Genomic DNA, 15725 nt, shown 5'->3' on the forward strand with positions numbered 1-15725 from the left:
TGAAAGATATAATTAAAATTACCATAATTATTATTTTTAGACGTGCGACTTGAGATCTTATTAGACTCGTATTAAATTTAATTTACAGTTAATTCCTTCAGTCCTTACAAGAGTATACAATACGTGAGAATAACTAAATCAAGAAGATTTAACTCCGACTCACTCAGATGGAGAAAGTTATGAAGAAAGCCATAATTGAGTATATGTGAGTTTTTTTTAATGACTCAATATTTTTTTAAATTTATATGCATTAACATTTTCTTACTGCAATTTGTATCTAGAAAAATCGGAGCAGAGCCGAGTCAAATAACAAGTCTTAATTTAATATTATTTCTATATTAATATTGCAACAAATAGAATTATACTTCTACTTTATTGGACCATGCAATAAAAACGCTTTATATATTATTTATATTGATGACATAATAAACGTTTATTATTATTTATATATTAATGAAAAAAATTATTATTATAGTATTATAAATTTCGACCAGACCGCATCGCGCGGAAACCATCTAGTACGTAAGATAGCCACGTCAAGATTAATGAAGCGTGTCCCATTCTCATTACTTTTCATTAACCACAAAAAGACAACATCCGAGATATTACCTATTCTCTTCTTTTGAATTGCATTACCTATTCTCTTCTTATTCTTCTTAAGATATTTCGCTCCTTGTTTCTAGTCGAACAATAGTCAATTACTCTTCAACTGAATCTTAGCCCTTACTCAAGCCAACTGAATCTTAACCCTTTCTCCCCTGCACTTTTCTTTTCCTTGTTATACTATACTGCGATTCACATAAATCCCACAAAAAAATTGGAGTAAAAAGAAGGAATTGAAATGGCGTCTTTTCTGGGTTGCTTCGCTGCTGTCCATGTAGTACGGGCAAATAATTTAATTCCTTTATCATTGTATCTTGAATTAGTTTTGATAACTTAATTGTATGAGATTCTTAATTTTTTATTGTTTTTGTTCCTGAATTGTTTAGTTTTGGTGGAATAACGCATTATATCGTCATATTTCTTTCTCTGATAGGGTCATCATATATCAAGTTACCTGCTTGATATTAACTCAGACCGTAGCATATTAGTTAGAAATGATATTGAACTGCGTGATTTTTGATTTTCTGTAGGTGATTTTGTTCGCATCATTACTGGGTGCAGAGAAGACTGGTTCGGGGGTCACAAATGGGTAAGCCTGCTTTAGACAAGCTGAAATTGTCCACTTTGATTCAATTATTTTTAATGGTATTTAATATCTTCGTCATCGTTTCATCTTTTGGGCTTCTTATATCCGTTTTGTCTAGTTGTTCGCTTTTGCTTCTTGTTCGTATCAATGTTGATTCTCTTTTTAATACTTTGATTGGTTGTTTATGTTTTGTGGATTTCTTGGTGATGGCCCCTTGTGCTCTTCAAATAGTATAACTGATCAGTCCACTCATTGTCATGGGTTATTTTGGCTACAATTCATCTTAGTGGGTTATGAATCATGCGCCATATTAATAAGGAGAATTATGTTCTCAATGCGAAGTGTAGATTCTCCACTAGTACCCCTTTAATGATGTCGCTATTGACAGATTTTAACCTCAATGTCCCCCATAGTTGTGTCATAGTTGCAATCAAGAGTTCAAGACTGTGTTTTAGTCGCCAAAAAGTTGTATTTTTAATCTTTCTCTTATTGGAGGAATCATGTGGTTCTGGTCTACTGAACAGGGAAAGACATTCTGAAGAATATTGTGCAATGTATGACATATGTGGAGAACGCAGTGATGGAAAGGTTCTGAATTGCCCTTATGGTTCCCAATCTGTGAAGGTAAGAAAATCTTGATGGTTCAAGTGTTTTGCACACTTAGAGTTATATTAAATCCAGGGTTTTAAATATTGGCTGATACTTAATGGTTTTTTAGCTTACTGAGATGGGATTTGCTGTTCTGACACGGTTGAGTTTGGACTCACACTGTACAGTTTGATACTATGGCAATGGCCAAAACAACTTTCACGTCTATTATAGGCAAGAGGAGAGAGAGAGAGAGAGAGAGAGAGAGAGAGAGAGAGATAGAGAGAGAGTCCTGGCTTTTTCTCTTAAAGACCTGGTATCTTGTTGGCTTTAACTTCATTTGGTTTATCATTGATTCATTGACGACCCATTTGTATGATAAAGCAACATATTTAATATAAAAGCAATTTTAAAGCTTATTTCCTTTAATTTTGCATTTGGACTGTTAATCCTTACTTTTCACGTTTCTTTTTCAACATTTGGTGGAAAGGGGCTTCATGCCATTTATATAAAATCGTGATTTGTGTGTTGAGCAATCTATTAAATTATTGTCCTCCTAATTTCTTTTACATAAATAATCTGATATGGTCCAATACCGAGACTTTGCAATTAATACCATTTTTTAAAATTTTGATCTCATTTACATGTTAGTTCTGTATCCAAATCAGTTTCATAAATTTACTGTGTATGCTTTGCACAGCCTGACGAGCTTTTCTCAGCCAAGATTCAAAGCTTGTGTCCAACAATAAGGGGAAATGTTTGTTGTACAGAGGCTCAATTTGATACATTGCGGGCACAAGTCCAGCAAGTATGACCTGCCTCTCTCTTCTCTCTTCATTTGTGTGTGTGTATTCACTCTAGTTGAACTGAACTAGTGACACTTGTTTTTGTGAATTCATGCATATTCCTTACATTTCCTTGGAAACTCGGATCTTATTTGGTTTCTTTATTTCCACGTCATGATGAGGAAAGTGTGCCTTGTAGTGTTTCTGTGACTTAGCTTGAGGATATTGTGTGCTTGTGGTTGGCATTATTACTCCAGTAGTTATTATTAAATGATGGACACATTTTGTGGAAATTTTTATTTTACTTTATTTATGTTATTTAGTTTTGCATTTTATGCTATGTGTTATTCTTAAAGGCTCTTATTGGATTTCTGCTCAACCTAGAGCATAGCTGCACCTTTTTCTGTTCACAGTATTATTCGTCTAAATATGTACATGTTCAAATGCTTAGTGTCCTGATTGTTGTTGTCTTTCATTTAGGCCACCCAAAATAATTTGGACTGAAGAGTTCTAGTGTATTTTGTTGGAAGGAATGCCTTATATTCTTCAAATTAATTTTTTCCTGTGTAGTTATTGTAAAATGAAATTTTCTTCCTGGCTTTGTTATTGAGATTGTCTATTGTCCATTTCCAGTGGGATTGGAAGCCTTTCCATATTAATTTTTATTCTCCTTATAATTTTTGGAGCATTCACTCATAAAAAAATAAAAATAAAAATAAAAAACCACACTAAAAGTCCCCTTTCCCCCTTTTTTATTGTTATATATATAACCATGTAATCATGAGGCATGCAATTGCAATCTCTTGCAGGCTATTCCTTTCCTTGTGGGTTGTCCATCATGCTTGAGGAACTTCTTAAATCTTTTCTGTGAGCTATCCTGCTCCCCAAATCAAAGTCTTTTCATCAATGTGACTTCCACTGCTGAGGTGAGTCCTGCTGATCAAAGCTATGAAAGAGTTTATTCTGATGATGGTATCCTTCTGGTTTTATATTTGCAGGATACCTTTTTTTTCCTTCTTTTATAGGCTTGTATTTCTCCTTTCTGATGACAATAGACTTTTGCCCAATAATGCTTTTGCGTTTGGTTTTATGGATCCCTTCTTGCTTCATTACACTGGTAAAAATGAACAGTTTACTGAGACCTTATATAATATTGGTATCAGTATTATTTCCAGTGTTGAGGGCAAATCTTTGTCCTTTTAGTGATTTTATTTGTTTATACTGTGGCAAATTATGCTCAAGCAATGATGTCATGTAACTTAATCAATGTCATTGCCTGTGTCATAGCGGTCATATGTTATTGCATACTATGTTGTATTCATTTACGCCAAGCAACTGTCATCAGTAGTTCTTATCTATCATTAGCTCATGCCCATGCTTTGCTTTTGTATCCTACAGAAATTTTATGCTCTTCAAAATTAGAACTTGATCACAAGTTTTTGATCAATAAGTTAGTTGTCAAGATATGATACTATTTTAATGTTTGTTTTAGCCAGTGATAGTATAATGTGCTTTTGAATCATCTATACTAATGTCATTATTCCAGGTTGGTGGTAATTTAACTGTGGATGGTATTGACTATTATTTATCTGAAACTTTTGGAGAAGGGCTGTACAAGTCATGCAAAGATGTTAAGTTTGGAACAATGAATACACGGGCAATAGAATTTGTTGGTGGTGGTGCCAAAAATTCCAAAGGTGACCCTCTTTCTCATGAGTTGGTCTATGGATGTGCAATGCACAGTGTGTTTTGCTATTTAACTTTATCTTCACTGTTAGTTTGACAAATTGACTGAATTGTGGGAAAATGGTGTAGTTTTTTTGCTGAGCATGCATTTGGAGGATGGATGTGATGTACTGAGACTATATAATAAATTTGAAAAAATTTCAGATGGATGTGATGTAGTGAGACTATGTAATAAATTTGAAAAAATTTCAATTTTGGCAGAAATTTTTTTCCCTTGTCCATAGGGGCTGAATCATTTATTTGGAAACTGATATCTTTAGAATCAAAATTATATATTTTTGCATTTCAAGATGCTTCATCCCTTGTATACTTCTAAATTGTACTCTAAACAGAATCCTTAATTTAGTGATACTTTAATGTCGCATGCCTTATGTTGATCTAAGTTTTTTTCTGTCCTTAGTTGTAAAGCATATTAGTTGCTTCACATTATATTCTCCAAGAATAGTCAATACAATTTAGCCTTAATAGCAAACCAATTTGGGTTGGCTATATTGATCCTTTCCTTCGATTCCATTCAGTTTAGGGCTATATTTTCAGAAGGATCTAATGGTGCCAAATCTTTCTCACTATTTCTCATAATGTCTAGGTTTGCCCCCCTGAATTTGTTAGCTCCTACAGTTTCATGTGCTCAACTTTCATAGAGGTGCATTATTGGTGTATGATGCATGTCCAAACCATCTCAATCTCTCCTTCCGACCTTTATTTTAACGTGCTACTTATATCTGCTTATGAATGTATTCATTCCTTGTTCAAGCCATCTTTGAATTTCCACAAATCCATTTTAACATCCTTATTTGAAATGTGCCTTGTCAACTCATTCATGATCAAAACATAAGATAGGGCCTCAAGGTTGGCTCTTAGTGCAATCCAATTGTATAGGAAAATTTTGATGTCAGCCCTGATCATTTAAATAGAACTGATTGCTTCTTCATGTGCGTTTTTAAACACTTTGTCATATTCCTTTTCTAGATTGATAAATATCATATGTAGGTCTTTTCTTTTCCATCAGTACTTCTCCAACAGCCCTCTTATGACTCATGAGAAAAAAAAAAGTTGCCTCCATAATTGATCTTGTTATAAAATTGAATTGGTTTTAGAGATTGTTGTGTTGCATCTCAGCCTGTGTTCCATTACCTGCCTCTCGCAAAGTTTTTTATTATGTTATTCATTTGTTTGGAACCCCTTATGTTTTAGATATGTAACTTTTGAAGATAGGATGAGGTGCTCCTCCTCTGCTTTTCTGACATTATTTTATATTAAAACATTATTAAATAATCTAGTCAAGCGCACTACTCAGTATTCACACCTCCCCAGGAAACTTCCAAACTTCTTTACCTTTCTTATCTTCTTTAATGCTTCGTTGACTTCTAATGTTCTGATCCTCCAAGTGTGTTAATTCTTTTATTTTAATAGAATACTAAGATCTCCAAGGTTTTCTAGGTGTTTACTGTTTAAAGTATCAAATGTAGCTTTGCTACCTTTCTTTAATGGCTTCTTCTTTTATCAAAACCTTGCCATTGTCCTTTTTTATGAACCTCATTTGGTTTAATTCTCAACTTTCTTTTATCTTATCATTGCCACTTCGTCAACTTCTTTTTCCCTTTTTCGCATATCAAGCTTCTACTCATTCTTCTTTGGGGACTTTGCTCTAGCCTAGTTTATTGCCTCCTTAGTTTCTTCATAGCTAGGTTATATTGTTCATGAGCATCTCTATTCTTGCATTTAGATAGCTTCTCGAAACATTCCCTTTTGTCTTGATTGCCCTTTACACTTCCTCATTTCACCAATAAACCTCTTTTGAAGGTGGTCTATTCCAGTTTGACTTACCATGAACTTCAATTTTAATTTGCCTCTGCATTGATGTTCCATGTTTCATGTTTTTGAGCTTACTCTTGAATGCCACTTGTTTCTCTTCTAGAAGAACTAGAAAATAAAGATAAGAAGTATAGCAGATGGTCACTGATGCTGACTAGGAAACGGAATCATTGTGGTAGATTAGCCTAGCTTGGTCTTTTTAGATTCCTAAGCAGAAACACTGTTTGGAATAAACAAATAATAATATTAGACTTAACTTGATTACATGAGATGGGCATGCATGGATGGCATAGGTCTAATGACCTCAGAATAAATTACCTGCCTGTAGGTGAACCTCTAGTTTTATGATCGTAATGCTAATTACTTAAAGTGATACCATGCTTCTTGTCAATTTTGAGCATCATTGCCCTTGGAAGGAATGTAAGCCCAAAGGAGCTCAACAATGTGCATTTCTTGCTTATGCACCTAATATTGTGCCAGCAAGTTCCTGTGGCAATATTTGGGCTGTTTTTCATGCAAATGTTTCTCTGTTTCTGCTTGATAATTATGTACTTTATCCAAAGTTCTAATATTTTCTTTTGGTTTGTTTAGAATGGCTTGCATTTATTGGTCAGAAAACGCCCCCTGGATTTCCTGGGTCTCCTTATGCCATTAATTTTAAGTTGAGCATTCCTGATTCATCTGAAATGAAGCTTATGGATGTGCCTGCTTATTCATGCGGAGACACGTTATTGGGATGCTCTTGTGGTGACTGCCCGTTATCTCCAGTTTGCTCAAATTTAGAGCCTCCTACTCCGCACAAGGAAGATTCCTGTTCAATCATAGTTGGGCCTCTTAAGGTTTGGAAATTTGGCAACTTCAATTGGTTTCTTTTGTTTTGACTATTCTATTAATTTGGTGGTTGGTCCGCATTTAGTCATGTTGATGACCAGGATGTCATAAAATGACTTGGTGATTAATTGATCTACAAATACAATTGAAACTTGCATTTGATGCATTATTTACTTGGTTATGTTGACTAATACTTGCAGGTCAAATGTGTTGATTTCTCATTAGTGATTGTATTTATTCTGCTGGTTTCTGCATTAGTGGGATGGACTTTGTTCCATCAGAGAAGAGAAAGGAAAGCTACAGCTAGTACAGAATCATTGTTAAAGTTTATGGGTGAAGGAGAAGCTGATTCTAGGAATATTATAATGGATGGAAAGGTAGATAATATTTCATTTTTCTTTCCCAATACGTTTCACCTATAGTATGAAATTTCAATTCATGGCTCTGGATTTGTATTATTCCCCCTTTTCTTATGTTTGCTGTTATTATAGGATCAGCTTTCAATTCATGGTTCTTGTACGATGTTTGATTGATTTTGTGAAAATTGGTGTAACTGCAGTTAATTGATGAACACAAAGCATTAACTTTTTCCTTAAATTCTGATCGTACACTCTTGCTGCTGTGTGTTTTTTTCCCTCCTTTTTTAATTTAAAGTGTTGAGTTCTTTGGCAAGTGATTCTAATTCTGCATATATATCATATCACACATAACGTCTCGCATGTTACAGTTTCATTTTTATTCATGCAAATTTAGTATTCATGGATATTACCTGTTGATATGGTAAAAAAATTTCGAAAAAATTACTATTCCCCCTGTGAGATTAGGTCATCATCACAACTAGGTCTCCTCTGTTTAAAAATTGATTTAATTGGTTTTTGACATTTGATTCTCTTAGTAATTTAGTTGCTTCGTCCACTTTTTCCATTAGTCAATTGTTAAAAACAGTGAAAGACTGAAAGGTTTAAAAAACATTTGAAATTCCAAAAATAACCTCCAACAAAAAATTGTTTTCCAAGGAAAAAAGGTTTTTCAAAGAGAAGTTGTTAAAAGATTTTTTTTTTTTTGCATTTTTGAGAAAAATTATTTTCTTTTTTTAAAAGAAAATTAAATTTTTAAAAGAAATTTCAAATACTTCCAAAAAAAATTTATTTTTATAAATGCATGTTTTACCAAAAAATTTTCCTAGAAAGTAATTAATTTTCCAAGAATAAAAATTTTTCTTAAAAAAATTCCAAGGAAAAAATTTTCAGAAATTATCCCTAAAAGAAACTTTTATTGCAAGAACAAATATTATTTTCTAGAAAAATTTTTTTGAAGAGTTTTTTTTTTTAAATTATTTAATTAGTAATTATAAGTATAAAGAAAACCAAAATTGTCTTTTTCAGCAAATTTAACAGCAAAATATTACCTTTTTAGATGGAGGGACTAAATTGTTAACTTAAATGTGAGGGACCAATTAACTTGACTGCCAAACTTCGGGGACTTGCTATTGATTTTGACCTTATATCTGGGCAAATGGTAGTTACCCAAAACTTTTTTATCTGGTGTAGTATTGGGTTGTGTTGCATATCTATCTAAGGTATTTAATCTGTTTAATAATAGGAATTGTAACATTATTATGGCCTAAATTATCACCCTTTTGACTGTCATTTCCTTGTTGTGGTGTCTTTTGTTAAATTATTATTCCTTAGTTGCTTTATTTTGGTTGACTTATATCATATGTCATATCCAGTGGTTCTTTTGATCAATAAAATGATGCGTGTCTGGTTGGAAGGGCATTTGGTGTCTTGGATTTAAGATCTTAGGTAGAAATGCAAAGTGTGATTAATGTGTTGTCAATTGTGTCAATAATTTTGTGTATGACAGTCTTGGAATTGTAAGAAAGTATGGTTACTCTCTCCTTCTATTATTATTCTCGGAGAAAGAGGTTTGAGATTCTGGACTCTCACTTGAAATTCTTTAAATGGTACCAATTGAGCCAACCATTATTTGCTGAAAAATGTAAGTCCAGGTTGTGTGAAGTTATGTTAGAGGTGTTTGGCACTTCATAAAAAAAAAAAAAAAAAAAAAGAGACTATTGGAGATAAGTTGCTTGAAGTGCTTCAAATTTGTTTCTTGTATCAAATAGGGTAGTTGGAAAAATTTCATGCTGAAAGACGTTTTAGCAAAGAAATTGAAGGGGGTTAGATAGTGAAAAATGCTTGGTTTGGGTTAAGAGGTAAAAATGTGACCTTGCGAACACTCAAGGTATTTAATGAGACCCATGCTGGGAAAAGATAGTGAGAACCATGTGTGAAACAAGAATGATTTTAGTCTGGAAATAATAAATTAATAGCGGAAGATGGCAGATACATGATTAAGTGAACTGATTTTTGTTAAATTACTTTTACCTTTCTTTAATTAATAAAGATGCGGAGGGTATTGCTGACATCTGGTTTTGATTGATGACGGGAACAAGTAATTTGTGGACTAGTAAAGTAGTAATAGAATTCTCTCGTGGATTGAAGATAAGAATGTTTTCTCAATCCGTGAGAATGATAAGCAGTTTGACCAGTTTTGGTCAGAGTAACAAGGAGAATGCTTTAAGCTTGTTGTCTAGGGAAAATTCTTTCTTGGGAAGGAGTTCCCTATTCAAGTTTTTGGCTGAGTTTGTCCATCAACATTTGTAGGGTTTCAGTATTAGTACTGCACAGTAAAGTGCATTATGTAACGATTGCACAGATTTTGTCTACACAGATGAAAATAACTTTAAAGTTTCATTCTCTCTTTAGAGGTTAAGCTTCTTTGATCTCCTAAGATCACCCTTTGATTTCTGTAAATCAAGATAATGTTCGTATATATTAAACATTTTTTTTTCTCTAAAATCATGTTTGTTATGGAAAATCAATCACTATATTATTTTTCTGTATATTCTGTATTCTGTATTCCTATTTAGGATTTCTTATTTAGGATTACTTCCTAATTAGTAGAACACAATTATAGGAATCAATTGTATATATATACTCATATACAGATTAATTGAAATTAAGGAGAATCATCTATTTCTACATGGTGTCAGAGCAGGTTCATTAAGGAATCTAAATATGGAATTTCTTTCCCGTCTGTTTCTGGATTGAAACCCATTGTTACCCTAGGTCATCTATCTAGGGTGACTATTTGTTCTCACTACCCAGCTCAGGAGAGACCTTGGTCGCCGACCGGCCGTCTCCTTTGATCCGGTCGCCGGAATTCAAGCGCGTGAGGCTCACGCGCCCAACTCAGGTTCTCGTCGTTTCTTCATTCGTCGGCGTGTGGAGGCGCGTCCGGCGGCAGTTTCGACTCCGATCAGCATCGCCGGCGTTGCCTCAATCCCTTTATTCCACCACTGTGTGCTTTTGCCTAATCCAGTACACCATTAAAGGACTTTTGAGGTTTGGCTCTTAGATCCTATTTCGGTATTTGCTTGATTTGTGATTTTGGATTATTTTGCGGCTGTAAGCACTTTGGATTAGCGTTTCGGTTAGTTTTCTTTGTCTCAACAAATATTAGACAATAAGAATGTTATTTCTGATGTGATTCCGGTGATGACTAAGATCACGGAACACAAACTTAATGGTTCGAATTACCTGGAGTGGAGTAAGACTGTTAGGGTCTATTTGCGTAGCATTGATAAGGATGATCACCTTACTAAAGACCCACCTATTGATGATACACGGCAAACTTGGCTAAGGGAGGATGCTTAGTTGTTTTTGCAGCTTCGGAACTCGATTCACAGTGAGGTAATTAGTTTAATTATTCACTGTGAATTTTTTAAGGAATTGATGGATTACTTAGATTTTCTGTATTCTGGTAAAGGGAATATCTCCTGTATTTATGATGTTTGTAAGGCATTCTACCGTGCTGAGAAAGAGGATAAGTCTCTCACGGCTTATTTTATGGATTTTAAATGGGTGTATGAGGAACTTAATGTATTGTTGCCTTTTAGTTCTGATGTGAAAGGTCAGTAGGCTCAAGGGGAGCAACTGACTGTTATGAATTTTCTTGCAGGCCTTCATTTAGAGTATGAGACTGCTAAATCTCAGATTCTCTCCAGTTCTGAGATTTCCTCTTTGTATGAAACGTTCACACGGGTCCTTCGTATAGAGAGGACTCAATCTTCACAGCCTGCCAGTAGTGCTCTTATTAGCCGTAATACAAATGGACAACAGAGTAATAGAAGAGGAAGTAGAGGAGGAATTACAAGCAACAGAGGTAATCAGCATAATGGGGAGGCTAGTTCTAATCAGGACTCAAGAGGAGTCATTTGTTATCATTGCCATGAGCTTAGCCATACAAAATATAATTGTCCGCAACTTCAGAGGAAAAATCAGTGATCACAGATGGCAAATATGGCACCAGAGGATTTTACTGTATCTTCCTCTGAGAAAACTATTTTGGTATCTGCAGAGAATTTTGCATAGTTTTCCCAGTATCAGGCATCTCTAAAGCCTACCAGTTCCCCTGTCACTGCGATCGCTGAGTCAGGTAAATCCACTACGTGCCTTGTGTCTTCCTCATCCAAATGGGTTATTGATTCTGGTGCGACAGATCACATGGCAGGTCATTCTAGTCTTCTATTTGCTTTTCAGTCTAATCTCACTTCCTCTGCTGTTACTTGAGCTGATGGTTCTATTTCTTGTATTTGGAACTGCGAACCCGACTTCGTCAATTTCTTTGTCATTTGTTTTGTGTTTACTAAAATTCTCTTTTAATATACTTTCTATTAGTAAACTTACTCGTACCTTAAATTGTTTTGTTTTCTTTTTTCCTGATCAGTGTTTATTTCAGGATCTTACGATGAAGCAGATTATTGGTAAAGGATGTGAGTCAGGTGGTCTCTACATTCTGGAAAATTATGTACCGCGGTCGCTTGTTTGCTCCAGTACCTTAACACCTTTTGAAGCTCATTGTAGATTGGGCTATCCTTCTTTGTCTACTATGAAGAAGCTGTGTCCTCAGTTTTGGTCTTTATTAGTACTAGAATGTGAGTCGTGTCAGTTTGTAAAACATCATCGTTTGCTTTCTGTGTCTAGAGTCAATAAACGGGTTTCATCCCCTTTTGAGTTAGTTCATTCTAATGTTTGGGGTCCTTGTTCTGTTACTTCTAAAACTGAATTTCGTTATTTTGTTACTTTTATTGATGATTACTCTCGTGTTATATGGTTATATTTAATGAAGAATCGTTCTGAGTTCTTTTCTATCTTTTCTGCCTTTTGTAATGAAATCAAAACTCAATTCAATATTTTTGTGCGCATATTAAGAAGTGACAATGTCAAATAATATTTTTTCAACACAATTTCAGTCTTATATAATACAATATGGCATTCTTCATCAGTCTTCCTGTGTTGATACCCCATCCCAAAATGGCGTGGCCGAAAGAAAAAATCGGCATCTTCTTGAGGTAACTCGTGCTCTTCTTTTTCATATGAAAATTCCTAAACACTTTTGGGCGGATACAGTTTCTACGGCATGTTTTTTGATCAATCGTATGCCGTCTTCTGTCCTTAATGAGGATATTCCTTATACTGTTTTGTTTCCTACAAAATCTTTATTCTCTGTTGAACCCCGCATTTTTGGTTGTACCTGTTTTGTGTGTGATGTTCGTCCACAGGTTACTAAATTAGATCCGAAGTCTTTTAAATGTGTCTTCCTTGGGTACTCCCGGCTCCAAAAAGGGTACCGCTGTTTCTCTCCTACTCTTAATAGTTATTTTGTTTCTGTAGATGTTACATTTTTTGAGTCCACTCCATTCTTTCCTCAATCATCTGTATATGAGAGTCAGGGGAGGGGGATGATCTCTTAATATATACTGTCCAACCAATGTCTAGTCCTCTTCCACAACCTGTTCCTTCTTTCTCTAGACCTACTCGACCTCCCGTTGTTTATGTTTATTCCAGGAGATTGGAGATTTCTGACTCAGATTCTCCACCAACTACTTCGTTGGGAGATCCTGTACCTCATATTGATCATGATTCTGACTTAGACTTACCTATTGCTCTTCGTAAAGGTAAGTGTTCATGCACTTACCTTATCTCTTCTTTTGTTTCTTATAATCAATTGTCTTCTTGTTCTCGGTGTTTTGTTACTTCTTTAGACTCTGTTCCTATCCCTAATACTGTTGGTGAGGCACTGTCTCATCTATGAAAGAGGAAATAGAGGCTTTAGATGCTAATGGTATATGGTAACTGTTGTCTTTGCCCACTGGTAAGAAAGCTATTGGTTGCAAATGGGTATTTACAGTAAAGGTAAATCCTGATGGTTCTGTGGCTAGGTTAAAAGCACGCCTTATGGCAAAAGGATATGCTCAGACATATGGGGTTAATTCCTCTGACACTTTTTCTCCTGTAGCTAAACTTACTTCTGTTCGCTTGTTTATCTCTTTAGCAGCTACATATGATTGGCTCCTGCACCAATTGGATATCAAGAATGCTTTCCTTCATGGTGATCTTCAGGAAGAGGTGTATATGGAGCAACCACCTGGGTTTGTTGCTTAGGGGGAGTTGGGTAAAGTTTATAGGCTTCGGAAGTCTCTTTATGGCTTGAAACAAAGTCCTAGGGCCTGGTTTGGGAGATTCAGTGAAGCAGTACAGGAATTTGGTATGCAAAAGAGTAAGTGTGATCACTCAGTATTTTATAGGCAATCTGAGGCTGGTTTAATTCTCCTGGTAGTCTATGTGGATGGCATTGTTATCACTGGGAGTGACTCTGCAGGTATTTCATCTCTTAAAACCTTCTTCCAAACCCAGTTTCAGACCAAAGACTTGGGATTGTTAAAGTATTTCTTGGGTATTGAAGTTATGAGAAGTAAGAAGGGTATTTTTCTTGTCTCAAAGAAAATATGTCCTCGATCTATTGATAAAGACAGAAAAATTAGGTGCTAAGTCTTGCAGTGCACCAATGACTTCAAATTTACAACTGTTAGCAGGGGATAGTGAGTTGTTTGAAGATCCAAAGAGATACAGGAGATTGGTAGGAAAATTGAACTACCTTACAGTTACTCGTCCTGATATTGCTTATGCCATTAGTGTGGTAAGTCAGTTTATGTCTTCCCCAACTGTTGCTCATTGGGAAGCCTTGGGACAAATCTTGTGTTATCTGAAGGGCGCTCCAGGAAGGGGTTTGTTATATGGTAATCATGGGCATTTGAATGTTGAATGTTTTTCAGATGCCGACTGGGCTGGATCTAAGGTTGACAGAAGGTCAACTAATGGATATTGTGTTTTTGTTAGAGGAAATTTGATGTATCTAAGGTTGACAGAAGGTCAACTAATGGATATTGTGTTTTTGTTAGAGGAAATTTGATGTCTTAGAGAAGCAAGAAGCAGAGTGTAGTTTCTCGATCTAGTGCTGAATCAGAATACAGAGCCATGGCACAATCAGTATGTGAGGTAATATGGATACTTTAATTACTTGATGAGACAGGTTTTAAGGCCTTCCTGTTTGCGAAATTGTGGTTTGATAATAAAGCTGCTCTTCATATTGCTTTTAATCCAGTGTTTTATGAGTGGACCAAAGATATTGAGATTGATTGTCACTTTGTTCGTGAAAAGATTCAACAACAGATCATTTCAACAGGATACATCAAAACTGGAGAGCAGTTTGGAGAATAGAGCTAGGATTGACTACATTTGTAACAAGTTGGGCATGATTAACATCTATGCTCCAACTTGAGGGGGAGTGTTATGGAAAGTCAATCACTATATTATTTCTCTGTATATTTTTTATTCTGTATTCCTATTTAGGATTTCTTATTTAGGATTTCTTCCTAATTAGTAGAACACAATTATAGGAATCAATTATATATATGTACCCATGTACAGATTAATTGAAATTAAGCAAAATCATCTCTTTCTACAATGTTCTTGTGAGAGGTGACCTGAATCTTTTTGCTTCGGCACTTGTTTATAAGCTAATCAGTCCTAGACTCCAATTTTGTTAGTCATGTTATCTTATTCTTTGAGAAAAAATATTTTTCTTTTTTTGGTATGCTTGATTGGACTCTGATATTAGAAATACATTGCAGACGGTACTTTTAGTTTGTTTTCTGATCACAAAGAGGATAGTCAAATAAGTCTCATGATGAGAAGGGGGTTTAGTTAGGAACTTTATGGAGGTTGAAGAAATTATTAGTCTGTGACATCTTCAGAGAACAAGTTAGCACTTAAAGATGTCTGCAGAAGTAAAGAAAACAAGGAGAAAAATGAAATGAAATTGAAATCTCTCTCTCTCTCTCTCTTTCTCTCTCTATCTCTCTCTCTCTCTCTTTTCCCCTTTTTTTGGTCTCTGCATAGATGACCCCTTGATTTCCTTAGATCAAGGTTCCTGGATCTTCTTGGATACTGTCTTTCATCTTCTTAGACTGCAAATTTAATAGCAAATTTATGTGTTCAAGGTGATCCGAACTCACATCTGTTTCAGAATTCCAGTACGTAACATGCTTTAATGTGATTTGTAGGCCCAAATTAGCCTAAGTTTCAAGGTTAGGTCCTATGGCCGAGTTGTATGCTTATGCTATTTTAAATGATATTTTCTCCACCTTCCCTACTTAGGTGTTTTCTTGTCTCCTGTGATTGACGTTAATGATGTGATTGTAAATGTTTGTGCCTTTTTTTTTTTTCTTGTTTAGCAGGCTTCTCTGATGAATAGGATCAAACTTCCAACTGTTCAAAGTTACATGTCAAATTTTTACAGGTAAAGTGCTTTATCACCTTTGACCATTTTTAGACAAGTAAAATGCTGATAATTTCTATGTT

The 15725-nt window shown here is 35.0% G+C and overlaps 1 protein-coding gene across 3 annotated transcripts in view; it reads left to right on the forward strand.

The window, feature by feature from the left end:
* The first annotated feature begins 598 nt into the window (after nucleotides 1-598).
* The window catches only part of LOC110666849 (uncharacterized), a 58440-nt gene continuing 43313 nt past the window's right edge, over nucleotides 599-15725 (forward strand). Inside the window, exons 1-9 of one of the 3 annotated variants that reach the window (XM_021827488.2) lie at nucleotides 599-880; nucleotides 1134-1192; nucleotides 1714-1813; nucleotides 2478-2585; nucleotides 3372-3488; nucleotides 4109-4259; nucleotides 6715-6962; nucleotides 7155-7331; nucleotides 15599-15663. In XM_021827488.2, coding sequence (XP_021683180.2) covers nucleotides 842-880; nucleotides 1134-1192; nucleotides 1714-1813; nucleotides 2478-2585; nucleotides 3372-3488; nucleotides 4109-4259; nucleotides 6715-6962; nucleotides 7155-7331; nucleotides 15599-15663 — 1064 coding nt within the window. In that variant the 5' untranslated portion in view covers nucleotides 599-841. The remainder of the gene's footprint in view (nucleotides 881-1133; nucleotides 1193-1713; nucleotides 1814-2477; nucleotides 2586-3371; nucleotides 3489-4108; nucleotides 4260-6714; nucleotides 6963-7154; nucleotides 7332-15598; nucleotides 15664-15725) is intronic. The other 2 variants (XM_021827490.2, XM_021827489.2) reach the window with 2 other exon arrangements.

Source organism: Hevea brasiliensis, chromosome 6, assembly GCF_030052815.1.
Source record: "Hevea brasiliensis isolate MT/VB/25A 57/8 chromosome 6, ASM3005281v1, whole genome shotgun sequence".
Lineage (NCBI taxonomy): Eukaryota > Viridiplantae > Streptophyta > Magnoliopsida > Malpighiales > Euphorbiaceae > Hevea > Hevea brasiliensis.